Source organism: Amblyomma americanum, chromosome 10 (genome assembly GCF_052857255.1).
Source record: "Amblyomma americanum isolate KBUSLIRL-KWMA chromosome 10, ASM5285725v1, whole genome shotgun sequence".
NCBI classification, from domain to species: domain Eukaryota; kingdom Metazoa; phylum Arthropoda; class Arachnida; order Ixodida; family Ixodidae; genus Amblyomma; species Amblyomma americanum.
Window position 1 is genome coordinate 31,972,187 of NC_135506.1, and position 14,809 is coordinate 31,986,995.

General features: G+C 44.8%; 1 protein-coding gene across 1 annotated transcript; it reads left to right on the forward strand.

Annotated features, from left to right (window-relative positions):
* The first annotated feature begins 364 nt into the window (after positions 1 to 364).
* Positions 365 to 14,337, forward strand: LOC144106918 (uncharacterized). The gene is made up of 8 exons (XM_077639877.1): positions 365 to 549; positions 787 to 868; positions 1,401 to 1,571; positions 5,966 to 6,100; positions 8,245 to 8,462; positions 10,459 to 10,872; positions 11,320 to 11,621; positions 13,015 to 14,337. The coding sequence occupies exons 1-8, from the start codon at positions 510 to 512 to the stop codon at positions 13,162 to 13,164; spliced, it is 1,512 nt and encodes a 503-aa protein (XP_077496003.1). The 5' UTR covers positions 365 to 509; the 3' UTR covers positions 13,165 to 14,337.
* Positions 14,338 to 14,809: the final 472 nt, after the last annotated feature.

A 14,809-nucleotide genomic window follows, 5' to 3' on the forward strand; every position in this document is an offset into this window, starting at 1 on the left:
CAACTCCTGAGGCTACACTACTGAAAGCAACAAAAACCAGAAAAATTGAGCTAAGTAGTAGCTAATTAGCAGAAAAAATCAGGAGGGCAAAGACTAGGAACTAGAGCGAGAAGTGAAAAAAAAAGGGAGGGGGGGGGGGGGGGGGGGGGGCGACGTGTGATACGTATCGTCTGGTTCTAAAGTTCTAACTTTTCCACCGCAAAAAAATCTATCTATCTGTCTATTTAATCTGATCTATCAAAATTTATAGAGGTGGCGCCTACGAGCCATCCAGAAATTCTTGCCAGTTCACGCCACTCGTTGCTTTTCAGTTCACTCCAGTTTCGGTACCGGTCTTAGAGCTCGCGTACCGACTACGTTTTTGGCAGCCACGGCATGACGTCACGACCGTGCGGCAGCCATACTTTTTGTTGTCGTCAGTCTCCCAGCTGCCGGTGGTGTGTGCATGTGCGTCTCCCTTCGAACCTGTGCACGCATTGTAGGGAAAAAACGAAACGAGCTGCTGCACAATGAACTGCAGCAAAGAAGCTCTGCTGGACGAGCTCACAGGTAAGCGTGCCGATACGACCGCCCGCACGTAGTGGCCCCGCGGTTTGGAGGCTTGTCATTTCCATGTCTGGTGCTCTCGTTCTCTCGAGAACCTTTTTCGCGTTTGGGGACGCCGTGCGGTGACGAGCTGCTGGTTTTCCCTCGCGACTCGCTCTTGCTGGGTGGCACTCAACTTCTCTGGTGTCCGCGTTCCTGTCATCCTTAACTGTCCTGCGTGTTTTCCCCCTTGCCTGACAGATTTCTCTAACCAGAAGCCCGCGGAAATTCCTTCGGTTCTCGACGAGTACCTGTCCCACATCGCGAAAACTGGCGACACACTGTAAGTGCGCGGTTTTCACGCTATTTCGATGTTTTTATGCCAATATTTGAGACTTGTGTTGTGAGAATTTTGAAGTTGTTCCGCAGTCCCGCCGCTTTCGTATGTGTTGCGTTTTAGCGGGTATTTCAAGCTCTTAACGTCACCGTCAGTACCGGTGCTACCAGGGGCATTTTGAACGCTTGCAGCATTTTTGTTTGCAGAATTATTTTACGTGCTTGCGATTTAAACGTCTGGGCTGTCGCACAGCGTTGTGTGCAGAATGCTTCCAAGGTAGCTGCGGCGTCTCCTATTGCATTTGCACTATTTGTCGCAATAGCCTGAGTTTCTGTGTAATCGTTACTGGGTAATTAGTAAAGTATGAGGGAATAATATAGATCTGGGGGTCTATGTGCTTGAGCACAGCCTAACAATGTGTTAAGTTTGGCATAAGTTTAAATGGTCACGAATGTAGAAAAGTTAAATTCCGCCTATGGTCCTAATGCCCTGCGCTAATCCAATGAGAGCCAACGAGAGCTTTTTCTTACCTCCTTAGGTTTCCATGGCACAAGCTAAAGCCATTGTTATGTCGAAAACTGGAGCTTGTCATGAATGAATTCCACAAGATCTCGCCAACAGACGACTTGCCAGCATTACCCAATGTCGAAGTTTTCAAGTATGAAGATATGAAAGAAAAGGTCTTGGAAGCTGTCAACAGCTTCAACAGGTAGGTGGCTAACGTGCTGATTGAGGACATTCCGCATGTAAGAAAGAAGCACTAAAATTTCATCAGCAGTGCAATTTAGCGATCATTGGTGGTGTGTGATTGGCGATTATCTCATTAGTGCAATCATTGATCAGGTGCTTATTTTGCTGACTGACGTGTCAGTGATCATTTTGTTAGTTTGTGTTCAAATTAATGTATGTGGGAAGGCTGCTATATTTTTCTCACACTGTACTGTCAGCAGCAAAAGTTTGCGGGATGTCCAGTGCGTGGCAGAGCGACGCAAAACTGCATTGCTGCGCCATCTATCGCAACCGCACCCGATGTCGAGGCTCGCGGAACTGACGTGCCAGTCACTCTTTGCGCATGCTTGTCCTTTCTTCGATATCAGGCATGTCTTATCGCTTGCTTCCCCGGAATCCGCTTTTGACTCACCTTATAGCCGCTGGATCGCTGTGCGACCATCGCCGCGCGCCTGCTTCGGCTGCCGCGATGGTGGACTGAGTGCCCGAGCATCTTTTTAAGCGGCGTGCTAGGTTCTGTGAATAAATGCTGTCTCCCAAGTAGCGTTGTCGGAATGGCAAGCGGTATTCTTCGACTGATAACACGAGGATCGATACGCTGTCATTGCGGCCCATAATTCCTGCTTGTCGTTCATTGCTACGGAAACCACAGTTGATGCAGGTGCTTATTTTCCGACGATGCCGCCTCGAGTTCCGGAGGACCAAAGGAGATACATTGCACGCCTCTTTGTGGAAGGTTTGCCCCAGAAAGAAATATGCCGCCTGACATGCAGGTCTAAATCAGCAGTAACACAAGTGGTGAAAGCGTTCCGAGACGACGGAGGAAGAATTACTGACGCCCCCCGCAGTGGACGACCTAGGGCCACTGAAGAAGAAGAAGACGGACATTATTGTCGCTGCCGTGGTTGATCCCTTCTTGAGCGCCAAGGAAATCAAGAAAGAGCTTGGCATTCATGTGTCATGTGACAGAAGGTGCCTTAAAGAAGCAGGATTGCAAAATTGTACCGCAGCACAAAAGCCATATTTAACAGAGAACCAACGGCGGCAGCGGCTGGAATTTGCTAGGGCTTACGAGCACTGGGGTGTTGAAGAATGGAGCCAAGTCATCTTTACGGATGAATCCACGTTCTGCACCAGGTGGGACCAGCGGCAGCGTGTTTGGCGGCCACTCATCTGCAGGTATGGCTGAGGTTTACGTCTTTAACAAAAAGTAGAACTTTTTACTGGGGGCAGGAAAGAGCGCTCTTTCCTGTCCCACCTTCGTTTCGCCTTCGAGCAACTCCATTTGTGCTGTTTTACTTGTGTTAAAATAAAGTGTTTGAAATTAGATACGAATCCGTACTGCAAAACTAAGAAGGGGAACCCGCATTTTGTCTTTGGCAAGCAGCTTACAGTAAAATTAAGTGTTCAGTTAATATTCGCTGGCTTTGTTTCATCAGTCATCATAGAACCATTTAGGTGCTCATCTGGCAGCATTTTCGTCACACGGAGTTGCATTAGTTGGACATATATTTTTCATAAAAGCACCCATTTCTCAAGAAGGCAAACAGTCATTTCAGTTTAGAATATATAGGTTTCCTTTTCGTGCGCCTAATCGTATTAAGAAAGCTTATTCTCTGTGACGACAAAAGTTGCACTCGCCGCCGGTATGGCGTAGTCTATAATGAAATTGTTTTTTCGTTCCTGTTAGGTACCGACCGAAGTACACGCAATGTGTGCTATCGAGTGGCCGGTGCAGCGTTTCCATCTGGGGAGCCATCAGCAAAGATGGACTTGGCCCTTTAGTCCGCATCGATGGCACGTTTAATGCTTCATCGTACTGCGACATCATTTAAGAAGACCCTTGTGCCGTACGCCCCGGACGGCCCGTTTCCTGACGGCTTTTACTGGCTGCAGCACGACCGCAGCCCAGTGCGTACTGCGCGTCTTGCGGGAGCTACACTTGACTCGTGGGGCGTGCTGAGACTTCCTTGGCCACCAAGCGGCGCTGACCTCAATCCAATTGAGAATTTGTGGGGTCCAATGAAAAGGCGCCTCGCTGCCCAAAGACGTCGTATCCCCAACGCCGAGGCACTTTGGAGCGCAATTCAGGGGGCATGGGACGCACTGAGCGCAGAAACAGAAACTGTAAGGGCATTGTACGTGTCGATGCCGCGCAGAATTGCCGAAGTCACCACCTCAGAAGGCCAATATACCGGCCACTAACTGATAACTGCCCTGAAGTTGACTTCATGCTCTTTTCTTTGCTTGTTTTTTTTTTTGCTTTTTAGCAAAGCACCTCAATCTAAATATATCTCTTTTTCATCACCATCGATTCCGTGCTTCTTTTTCACATTTGTAATTGTATTGGTGTTGCGTCACGCTAAAAATCAAACACGCACACGTAATTTATAACGTTTCACATTGGGCACCACCGTGGAGGTTTGGAGGCGTATACATTCTACAGTTGAGCATGATGCCATGATGCATTACGGTAGCAGCAATCTTTTTATTTAATTGCCGGAGCAGAAGACGGGAACACATGCATGCTGCGTGCAATGAGAGAAAATGGCTGAATAAAAATATGGCTGAGATCACTGCAGACGACCTCCAAGGACATTCTTATAACTGAAGCAAACTAGGAAATCTCACATCAGGCAGGTAGCCAGAAATTGCTTTTCAAGAAGAGGCCAAGGTAATTTTTGTGCCAAGTAAGTGTGGGGCAGCTGTTGCGGGGCATATGGCCATCAGGAATACTAGGAAGAGAGAGACAGAAGCAGGGTTTCGGGGCCATTAAGGGCAGAGTGACACCTCTCTTATACGTTCATTGCAAACATCTCAGTTCGTGTTAGGTTTTTTTCTGTGTTGACCACAAGGTGCACTCGTTGTATATGACCAAACACGCACTTTTAGTTGAAAGGCTCTAATTAAATTTCACGCTCAACTGGCGCGCTTCTTGGGAGACAGCATTTATTCAGAGAACGTAGCACGCCGCCTAAAAAAATGCTCGGGCGCTCCATCCACCATCGCAGCAGCCGAAGCAGGCGCGCGGCGATGGTCGCACAGCGATCCAGCGGCTATAAGGTGAGTCAAAAGCGGATTCCGAAGAAGCAAGCGATAAGACATGCCTGATATCGAAGAAAGGACAAGCATGCGCAAAGAGTGACTGGCACGTCAGTTCCGCGAGCCTCGACATCGGGCGCGGTTGCGATAGATGGCGCAGCAATGCAGTTTTGCGTCGCTCTGCCACGCACTGGACATCCCGCAAACTTTTGCTGCTGACAGTGCACAGTTGTGCCGCCGCAGTGGCTCAGTGGTTATGGCGCTCGGCTGCTGACCCGAAAGACGCGGGTTCGATCCCGGCCGCGGCGGTCGAATTTCGATGGAGGCGATATTCTAGAGGCCCATATACTGTGCGATGTCAGTGCACGTTAAAGAACCCCAAGTGGTCGAAATTTCCGGAGTCCTTCACTACGGCGTCCCTCAAAGTTGAGTTGCTTTGGGACGTTAAACCCCTATAATCCTATGTACACAGTTGTGTACATTGCAATTTCAGAGCTTTTTCTGGGAGTGTATAAACTGGTAGTAGGGATTTATTTGTTTCAGATGAACCTAGTACCCTTTATATCCTAAAAGGGAGTTTTTTATGTCAGTTGCTGAACACAATAAATGCTGTTGTTGCTTAACACAATAAATATTGTTGCTCGAACAGTGAGCCTTGTGGCACATCCTGCGCTGTTTTGTGTGTTTATTAGACAAATCCTAGTGTTTCGATGTTATTTCCAAACCACTGTTTACACTTTGCGGGAAATTTTTTACATGCCCATAAAACAATCACCATTGGTGTTCACCATTGCAGATGGCGCTGTCTTTCTTGAGGCCTGCATAAGTAATTAGATGAAAAAATAGTTTGGGAAGAGAAATGTCAAGTGGCACTTGAAAGGATTAAAGGGTGAAAATATCTGGTAAAAAAAAACGGGAGGCACCTTTTCGAATTTGCCAAATTCTACAGCTCTTATTCATATTGAAGGAAACAGCACAGCAATGAAATATACAGGTAGAGCTCACAGCAAAAGTGCTGTTCTTGTACCCAGTTTTGATCTTGTAGCATTTTACACTGGTTTGTTCCACCAACCTTTGTACAGAGTAGTGAGTACAGTTACGAGATGCAGTATTGCTTCATGACCACCGGGAAAGGCTGTCTCTGTGTAAAACTGGTGTGCAGATTAGCTGCAATTTTATGAAGGATAATCATTTGCACCCCTTGTTATAGATGCAACAGTCTGTAACTGAAACCTCGAGTTACAGTTATTAATATTCTTTGTTCGACATGGTCATAAAGAGTGTAAGAAATTGCAGTGAGCCTTTTTCTTTTTATTTTTTGCATCCTTACAGCGCACCATTCACCATCCAGCGGCTGTGTGAGCTTGTGGTCGACCCCAGGAAGCACTACAAACGCACTGACAAGTTCATGCGGGGCGTCGAGAAGAACGTCCTTGTTGTGAGCACAACTGAACCAAGATCTCTTACGTACGTTATTTTTTGTCCTAAAGTTTGCTCAAATATTTTGTTTCTTCAAAGGGTGGCTGCAGTGGAGGTGGATTTTCGCAACTGCTTTGCTTGGATTGGATTGTACCATGAATGAAATTGGCAGCCAACAGCGTTGGTGAGCAGTTGTTGCAGAGTTTGATTGCAAGCTAAAAGTGTTCCTAAATTTGTTAAAATTTTACCGAGTGCACCTTCATTCTTTCAACCACTGTTAGTCAAGCAGTCAAGGTGTTTAACACCTTAAGTTGTAATGGATCCCAGCAACAAAAAGCAAATCAATGCACATCTGGGTACAGTGAGATGCCTATGAATGAAGGCCACACAGGTTTGAGTTGTAAAGCCTTCCTTTTTAGCTAATAAAGTAGACTCTTTTTGAGACAAACATAAGGGGACCAGAAAATTCATCCATCTTATCAGAAGTTTGTCTTAACAGAAGTGCCTCTAAAAATGTTTGTGAGCAATCTATGTGTGTCCGTATATATGCTGCATGAAAACTGTGACTAAAATAGCCTTTGAGAGAGAGGGTAATTGCATACAGAGCATTTATCATACTCTGTATGAAGTGAGCTGAAAACAGAGCATGAAACAAGCTCTCATTATCCTACATGAAAATGCCAGGGGTATATCTTTTTTTTTTCTTGCTCCATCCCAGCGGCTGCTATTTGTGCGTTCTTTTTTTTCCTGATTTTTGCTTTCCATGCTGCTTTTAAGGTGCCCAGCAGGGTAGCTGTAGTTTAGTCTCTCTTATCTCACTGATTGTGCAGCATAGCTGTTATCAGCTCCGCGAATAGGCACACCATGCGCCTTTCCACAAGCAGGCAATGCTCCCCGCTCTGGTATCTGGTCATCTGTGCGCTGTGATAACGTGTGTTGGGACGTGTGTCAGTTGAAGATGTAGCTCGGTTTTTAAGCCCCAATTCAATGAGCGGGTGCACTTCACACATCCGCTATGTCCAGATTTGACCATGCCATATCTCTGCGCCAGCACAGGCTTGATTGTGCCCTGCCTGTTCGAAACCGGCAAGAAGGCACACTCTTTCAAGAGACCTTTCCTGCAGATTTACGCAAATGTGCGTGGAAGCCAGTTTGTTGGGATACGCCTTCTTGCATAAAAAGCATTAAAATTACGTTTATTTCCTTGGCAGTGCTGCGCTGATGTCCCTTGAGTGTCGTTGCGCACGGTTGCCGTGGTTCATGATCGCTGCGAAATTTCTTAAGCGAAGGACACGCGAAATGGTTCTTAAGCAGATTTCTTTTTTCTTCTTTGAGTCCTATGAGAAGCCAAACAAATGGTATCGCAGTGTTCATCTTGTCCTAGAAATCACCTTAACAGAATTTGTCTTATGTGTCTGATATGTGATTGCACTCAAGGAATATTAAAGGGACCAGTAACGATATTTACCAAGGTTAGGAAAAGCACGTGAGCAATCAGTATTCCCTGACTTGCCATCGCACCACAAAAAATTTTTATGCTAGCTTTAACAGCACTGAAGATATCCTCAATAAAATTGATGATGCTCCTCTCCAGCCTTAACTCACCACAGACGTGGTGGAAAAAACAAGAAGAAATAGGTCGGGACTGCGCTCTACCTATGTCACTTGGGCATGCCCACTGAGAAGATTCGCCCAGGTGCCCCACTCTGCATCAGAGAGAAAGAGGCAGCTGAGAATGTGCAGCGAGGTGCCGCCCTAATCAGTTGCCAGCAGGAATTTTTTAAAATTATTTGTAAGTTATTGTATTCATGCAGAGCTTTTAAATTTCACTTGAATACTTACGAAGTCCGCCTCTGCAGATATGTTGCATCAGACTGCGACTATTAAAATCATTTCAGGGTCCCTTTAATTCAACTATTCCTTCATTTGGTTATAGTTAAAAGAGAAGAACTTTGGGACTTTCTTGATTGTAGTGAATGCTTGCACATTTAAGCTCATAAGCACATTTAAGCCCCATTGCTGCTCTGGATTGAAACATTTAAGTATATGTAATGTTCAAAACTTGGGTGATCTAGACTAGAAGCAGAATGAAAGGTACAATAAAAAGGTAATGAAACCACAAATTTTTGGTCCTGTTCTGCACTGCGTCTTGCAGCATGGCTACAGCTGTCTTTTTTTCTGTCTGATTGCAGCCCCCTACAGCAGTCCAATGCGGCCTCTGTGCCCATGGTCAATGGTATCCCAGGAGTGGAAGACGGCGGTATCAACGGTCACTTTGCTGACACCACAGAAGATTCGCTCAGCCGTCTGGACGGGGAAAATGGGCACTGTGAAGATGAGGGTATCTGTGCGGATGACCCCGGTACCAATGTGGAGGTTCCTAGCTCAGCAGCTGATGCTGCAAGCTTAGGTACGTGCAGCTTGGGAAAAGGCTTTTTGTCCTGGAACACGAGGCTTCTAATTCAAACTGATTCATATTGCTGTGCTTTATGAATTATTGGGTTGAGAGCAGGTTCCTCATTCTGGAAATTTCCACTAAGTGAGCATGTTCAAATATTGTTCATTGTTTAAATGGGTGCGTTCTCTTGCTCCTGAAAATGGCAAACACTGCCATTGTCATCTTCGACCAGCTTAGTTGCATAAAAGCTCCTACTGCCTTAAATCAAATTTAGCTGTCTGGTTCTTCTGCTTTGGTACGTTGTAATACAAACTATCAGTTTAATGTAAACTGTAGGTTACCCATCACCTCCGCCATTAGTAGGGATGCGGTTAATTGGGATGCTTGCAGATACCGTGCCGCTGTCATGGATTTCTCAGAGTAGCTTTAGGCGTAGCCAACACGCACAGAGCGTGAAAACTGTCTTCGGGGGCCATGTAATGTTAGCGCATGCTAGTAGTGGAAATGGTGACATTGTAATGCTACCGTATTTGCTGCACTAAAATCACTGATGCAGTGGCAAGTGCACTTTCAGCCGAGGGGACATAACAGGAATGACAGGTCAGCTGTGCTCACACAAACATCTCACTACTTGGGGCATCTGCCTGGTTAATTGTCACGGATTGAAGCAGACATGTCCACTTAGTGGAAACTTCCAGAATGCAGCCCTAGTATGGCATAGTGCTAATACGCATGTGGTTTTTTAAGTGTTCTTGTTGTAAAAGCTTCATGCTTGATGTACTGGACCTTGAGGCTTGAAGCTGCGTTAAAAAATGCGCGTTAGTTCAGAGTACGGTTGCTTAGATGCCTTTGCTTGGCTCAGCCTTATGAAATGGCCTTTTCTGGATAGACAGCACTGCATCTGAGGCCGTCACAGTAATGCTCTGGGCTGTCGTAATGGCTGGGTTGGTGACAGTACCCCAGCCTTTGACCTCCAGTTGGGATTGGAGAGGTCCTGGTGGAAAGATATTGTTAGGGATCATCGTTGAAATTACACGCTGCATTTTGGCATCGTTATCACCCTGGCAGTTTCTTTTGTTTTAGTAACCTGCAGTCGGTCAACTCATGTGAAACCTCATGTTCACACTTCCATTTCTGCTATGTTTGTTCAGCCATTATGCATTGTAACTCAAGGGGGGACATTGTCTTTGGGACTAAAAAATGACCTATGAATCGATTTCCTGAAAAATGTCTTTTATGGACGCTACAGCTATTATTCTCCAACTCTACTCATTTTTCCTTTAGGAAATCTGTATTTTTACCCTGACATTAAATTCATATTATCGTGTGGGCTGAGTTTGTGCAGGAGCAGACGATTTAACGACATTAAAATTTTGGACACCTGGCTGTCTTAGTGTGTCGATATCTCAACGTCTAGTTCAGACAGACATGTCATACTGTTTGCTAAGGGAACATAAAGGCATAGAGTGCGCAATAATCGAAGCATAATTTTTCAATCATGGTTCAAAAATTTATAATTTTCCTAAGTTTATCAGTGCTTGGTAGTGACACCTTGAGTGGTGCTCTTCCAAGTGCTGTAAAATTACTAATGAGGGTAAAATGGAAAAACTGCTTTGATTATTGCACTCTTTACTCGCCATGCTATGTAGTCATGGATTGAAAATTGTTTTTTACCGAACAGTTTTTTTTTTCATCGAGGTACTAATGAATGACTAATTAAAATAATTACCTTAGGAACTAACTAATTTAGGAAAAGGGTAATTTCAGATTTGAAATCGGAATATAAAAAACTGAACTAGGTGATAAAGTTACGTTGGGATTGGACTAAAAATAAGGAAAATAGGTCTAAAACCAGTGTCCCCCTTAATAGCGCTGCAGTCTTTTGGTGAGCTCTCATTGTCATGTTTCTGTTTCCTTTATTTATTTTTGTACTTATAACTACTTGCCTCGAGTTCATTCTCGGGTACCCAATTTTTCAGTGCTATTAATATTGCGTGTCTTTCTTCAGGTGAGGCGCCTCAACCTGTTTCCGAAGAAGTCGTCGAGGAACAACAAGAGGCTGAGCCATTGGAGTCCACAGAACGGCTTGAGGCCGAGTCGTCCAAACGGGTGGAAGAGGAACAGGAGGCGGCAGAACCATCATCGGTGACGGAACGTGCCGAAGTTGAGAAGGAGGTGCAGCAACCAGCAGAAGAAGCAGTCCCACCAGAGGCACCGGCAGAGAATGTTGAGCCTTCGCCACCTTCTGTTGAAGATGAGTCCTCAAAGCATGCTGAAGAACACTCAGAAGAAGCTTCAGCATCGGAAGAAAGCCCTCATGATAAAGATGACGTGGAGGCTGTCACAGCAACGACGAGTGAAAGTGACTCGGGGGTCATATCTGGCTCTGATGTGGAAGCTGCACCTGAGGCTATAACTAAGGGTGAGTAATTTTCTTTAAATTAGTCGTTCACTGAAGTCTATTAAACATAATGCTTATGGTCAAAAAGGAGCGCAAGAAGTTAAAAAGGGTTGTAATGCTATGCATTAAAATTGTAAAGTCTCCTCGCTCTTTTTTTTTTTTTTTTTCTTCAGGTGTGGTCATAACATTGTGTCATGCTTATGCTCTAAACTGAGCTGAATGTGAAACAAATGCTAGCCTTTGAGTCTAGTTGCGTTGCACAGTGCTGTGATATTCCTTAAATGAGCTGTGGGTCTTGTTTACCATTTGAGAATTCAGGCCCAGAGCTTAAATCTATTATCATGTGAAGATACAAGACCCACGCTCATTATTATGCACATTGATAAGTGAGAAGTGCAGGGTGCTGTGTTAGACTAGATGTATTATTTCACACTGAAAGCCTGTTAATGTGACACTTGTTCATTGCAGAGCCACCTCAGTCAGCGCTGGACCTGTCAGAAGCCGACGCCATGCCCGTCGAAGCGTCGTCTGATTTGAAACCGGCGGACATTCTACCAGAGGGTGGAGACGGTCCGCTGGAAGCAGACTTCAGTGGCTGTGACTCGAGCATTTCCGATATGCCTGGTGGCGATGAAGAACTGAAGGAGCCACCCTTGAAGAAGTTCCACCCTGAACCTGAGGCATGCACGGAGGCACAGGGAGCAGATCAGCAGGAGGAGCCTTCCTCGACATCAGCGCCAATGGAAGACAGCCCTGAAGAAGAACCTATGGTATGCAGGGGGAGGTTCACAGCATGTTGTGCCAGACGCCTAATACTGCAGTCGACTGTCGATAATTTAACCTGAGAGTGGCCTGAAAAATGATTTTAATTAGGCGGAGTTTGAATTCAGGGGAGCCTTTGTAATATTTTCACGTAGCAGTTGGTGCTGATATCTCGCGTCTAGACGGCAGAGAAACGCCAACACAGAGAAGCTCAGAGAACATGCAAGAGTACACCGAGATGGCCAGAGCAGAACATCATTTTCTTCTTCAGAAGCGAACAGTGTGGCACGCGAGCTGCGTGCCAAACAACTGCCGAGCGGCTATTGTTGTAGACGCGGCAATATACATATATATATACACTTGTTACTGACAGAACCGCAATGTCTGTTCACGTGTACTGGCAGTTCAAATTAAGAGAGTTTAAATTACCATATGTTGCCACTGTAAATATTATAAGCCGACCCTGCCTCCTAAACTATGAGCCCCACGCTGGCGAAAAGAATATTATGTCTACATCTTTCCATCAGTCAATTCAAGCTCGTTACATCCTTACCGAAAAAGACTGCCATCATTTTGAAGTGTATGGCCATTGTAGCATAGCCTCTGGGATCTGTGCCCAAAAATTGGTGTAGATGCACGCAGTTTACCTGTGGAATCTGCCGGTGATGGTGACACGTGGATTCTGTTTTTTGGTCTATTCTGGTTTAAAGAAGCTCGGTTTTCGGTAAGAGTGGTCTTTTTGTGGTCGGAATGCGGTACCCTATGGATACAGACAAACCTCTGTTGTCCTCATTGTTCTTTTAAACACGTTGTCAATGCTGAACCTTTTTGGGACTTGGTGGTGTATTTTGAATAGTGTGAGCGTTTGTTTAATTCGGACTCACTTTTCTTTTTTTTGCCGGTGCTAAGCCCCGATGCTAAGAGTAATAAAAAAGCTCCCATTAATTTGAACCGTGCATACTTAATTCAAACTAGTACTTTTTGGTCCTCTTTAGGTTCGAATCATCGAGAGTTGACTGTGGAACATTTGCTTATGTCTAAAATTAATGGTCTGTCTGCGTCTGTCATTTGCAGAAGACAAGAAAGTATGTAACTTCACAGTTTTTGGAAAGAAGTCAACAGACAATGCTGACTGCCTTCATTGTTTTTTCTTTTTTTGAAAGCCACCACACTGAAATTTCTGTGGGTATCGGCAAATTCCACCATCTGTGAAATATTTTAGCGGCAGCCAACCAACTTACTAGCCTTTAGGATTGCAACTGTCAAAGTCTAGCTGGCGAGAAAAATCTTGACAAAATTCCACTACCTCAAGTTTAGAGGAGACTGAAAAGGCATAGCAATTATAGTAAGCTACATGACAATGTTATCTGACAAGTTTTTTGCATTGTACTCAATTTTCAGGACAGCTCAAAGGCGGATGCGCCTGTTTCCGCGGACGATCCCACAGAAGCCATGGACACAACTGCAGACAGTTCTGCCGAGAAAGACACGCCACTGTCTGGAGAACAGCAAACTGGGAGTCCCGACGAGTCTCCCATGGAGCAGAACTGAATGTTGTGAACAATGTCTGCTCCTGTGCTTTCCCTTTGTCATGTATTTCATTTTCCCTGTGGTTCGAGGGCATGAACCTGTCTTGATTTATCCCAGCAACTGCAAAAACAATGTCGTTCTTGCATTTCTTGTTTCATCGCATAGTAACACATTTGGCAGGAAACGATGGGGTGGGGGTACAAAGGAAGGCTTAAAACAGCTTAGTTTACCAAAAAAGCAGTTCTGAATTTGTCGTACCATTAAGTTAATTGCCTCTAGACAGTTTATTAGCTTAATAGCGGTATGCATGCCAGCTTTCTTAAGTGTTTTGGCCTTATCCGACTATTATTGTTATTTGTGGAATGATAGCAAAAGCACAAGAGTTGTGGGAGCATTTATGAATCACTTTGGAAACTGTGTAGGACGCACAAGACGTGGAGAGCTTAGGATTATCCAAACCACTAAGCAGAATGCATGTTGTGAAAACTGTGCGTGGGGTCAGAGCACATTAATGTGCTTGTTGTGGAGCTTGACGATCACAACATCAGTGCGATTACTTTAGGAGGCCAAGAGCATAACATCTGCCCGCCCAGTAGCGGAAAGCTGTTGGTCACAGCGAGTGTTGCAAGAGCAGTTTTAATGTTGCAGCAAGCTGTCGTTAATTCAAATGGCACAGGACCCCCACAATGGATTTCAAATTACTGTTATCACAGACTTTTCCTCCGTCCTCCATAGACCATTATTGCATTCGAGTATGGGGGGTTTCAAAGTAACTGTGCTTTTTTTTTAAGTCTGAAATTTGCTTTGACTTCATGGAAACATTGAAAACATGGCTTCTCCTCGAATGCACTGTATAATATACATGTATGTAGCTCCCTGTGTCTCTTGGCGTTGCCCTTGGGATGGCCTGTAGTCAGGCCTAATCATTTCTGGCAGTTGCGCCGACAGTAGCGTCCATGGTTCATGTAGAACATTGCTGCTTTGTTGGTCGCTCTGGTTCCTAAGTTGCTGCACATATTGTTCAGTGTTGAGGCTTCTCGTAAAAATTTGTGCATATTTGATGTAACAGGCACTGTGTAGTATGTGTACTTGTTTTATATTAGTAAGTTAGCAGTATGTCGGGACTGCATCTATTACAGGTGTACGCATGAGCAGCTCATCTTCATTTTTTAATAAATTTTCTGTTCACACTTATTTCTCTATGCCCTTTGGAACCGATGGATGGAAAGGATTTTCATTTTTCTTTTTTCATGGCCGTTGATATAGGCAGACAAATAGGAATCAAGTACTTTTGTTTATACAGTGGCAAATCAATAAGCAGAATTCCTGTAGAGACAAGGAGTTGCCTGAAACAGCTAGTGTTCTGGTGTGAAGTTTCCAAACTTCTTATCTTTCCGAAAAATTTCGGCAGATTTATTTCATAGTAACACGTACTAGGTCCTGTTATCACTTAGTGAAATGAAGTATACATAACATGGAAGCTACTACGTAACTTTGTCAGGTGTTGGGAGTAGTATCGGGGATCCAGAAAGGCAGAAACGTGATAGGTTTACGCTGAAAGGCATTTGGTGAGTTCGACCTGAGAAGATTATCTGTCCTGCTGCTGTTGAAGCTTAGCTCACTAGAAAAAAAAATAATTGACCCTGATTTGAACTTCTGCTTTGAA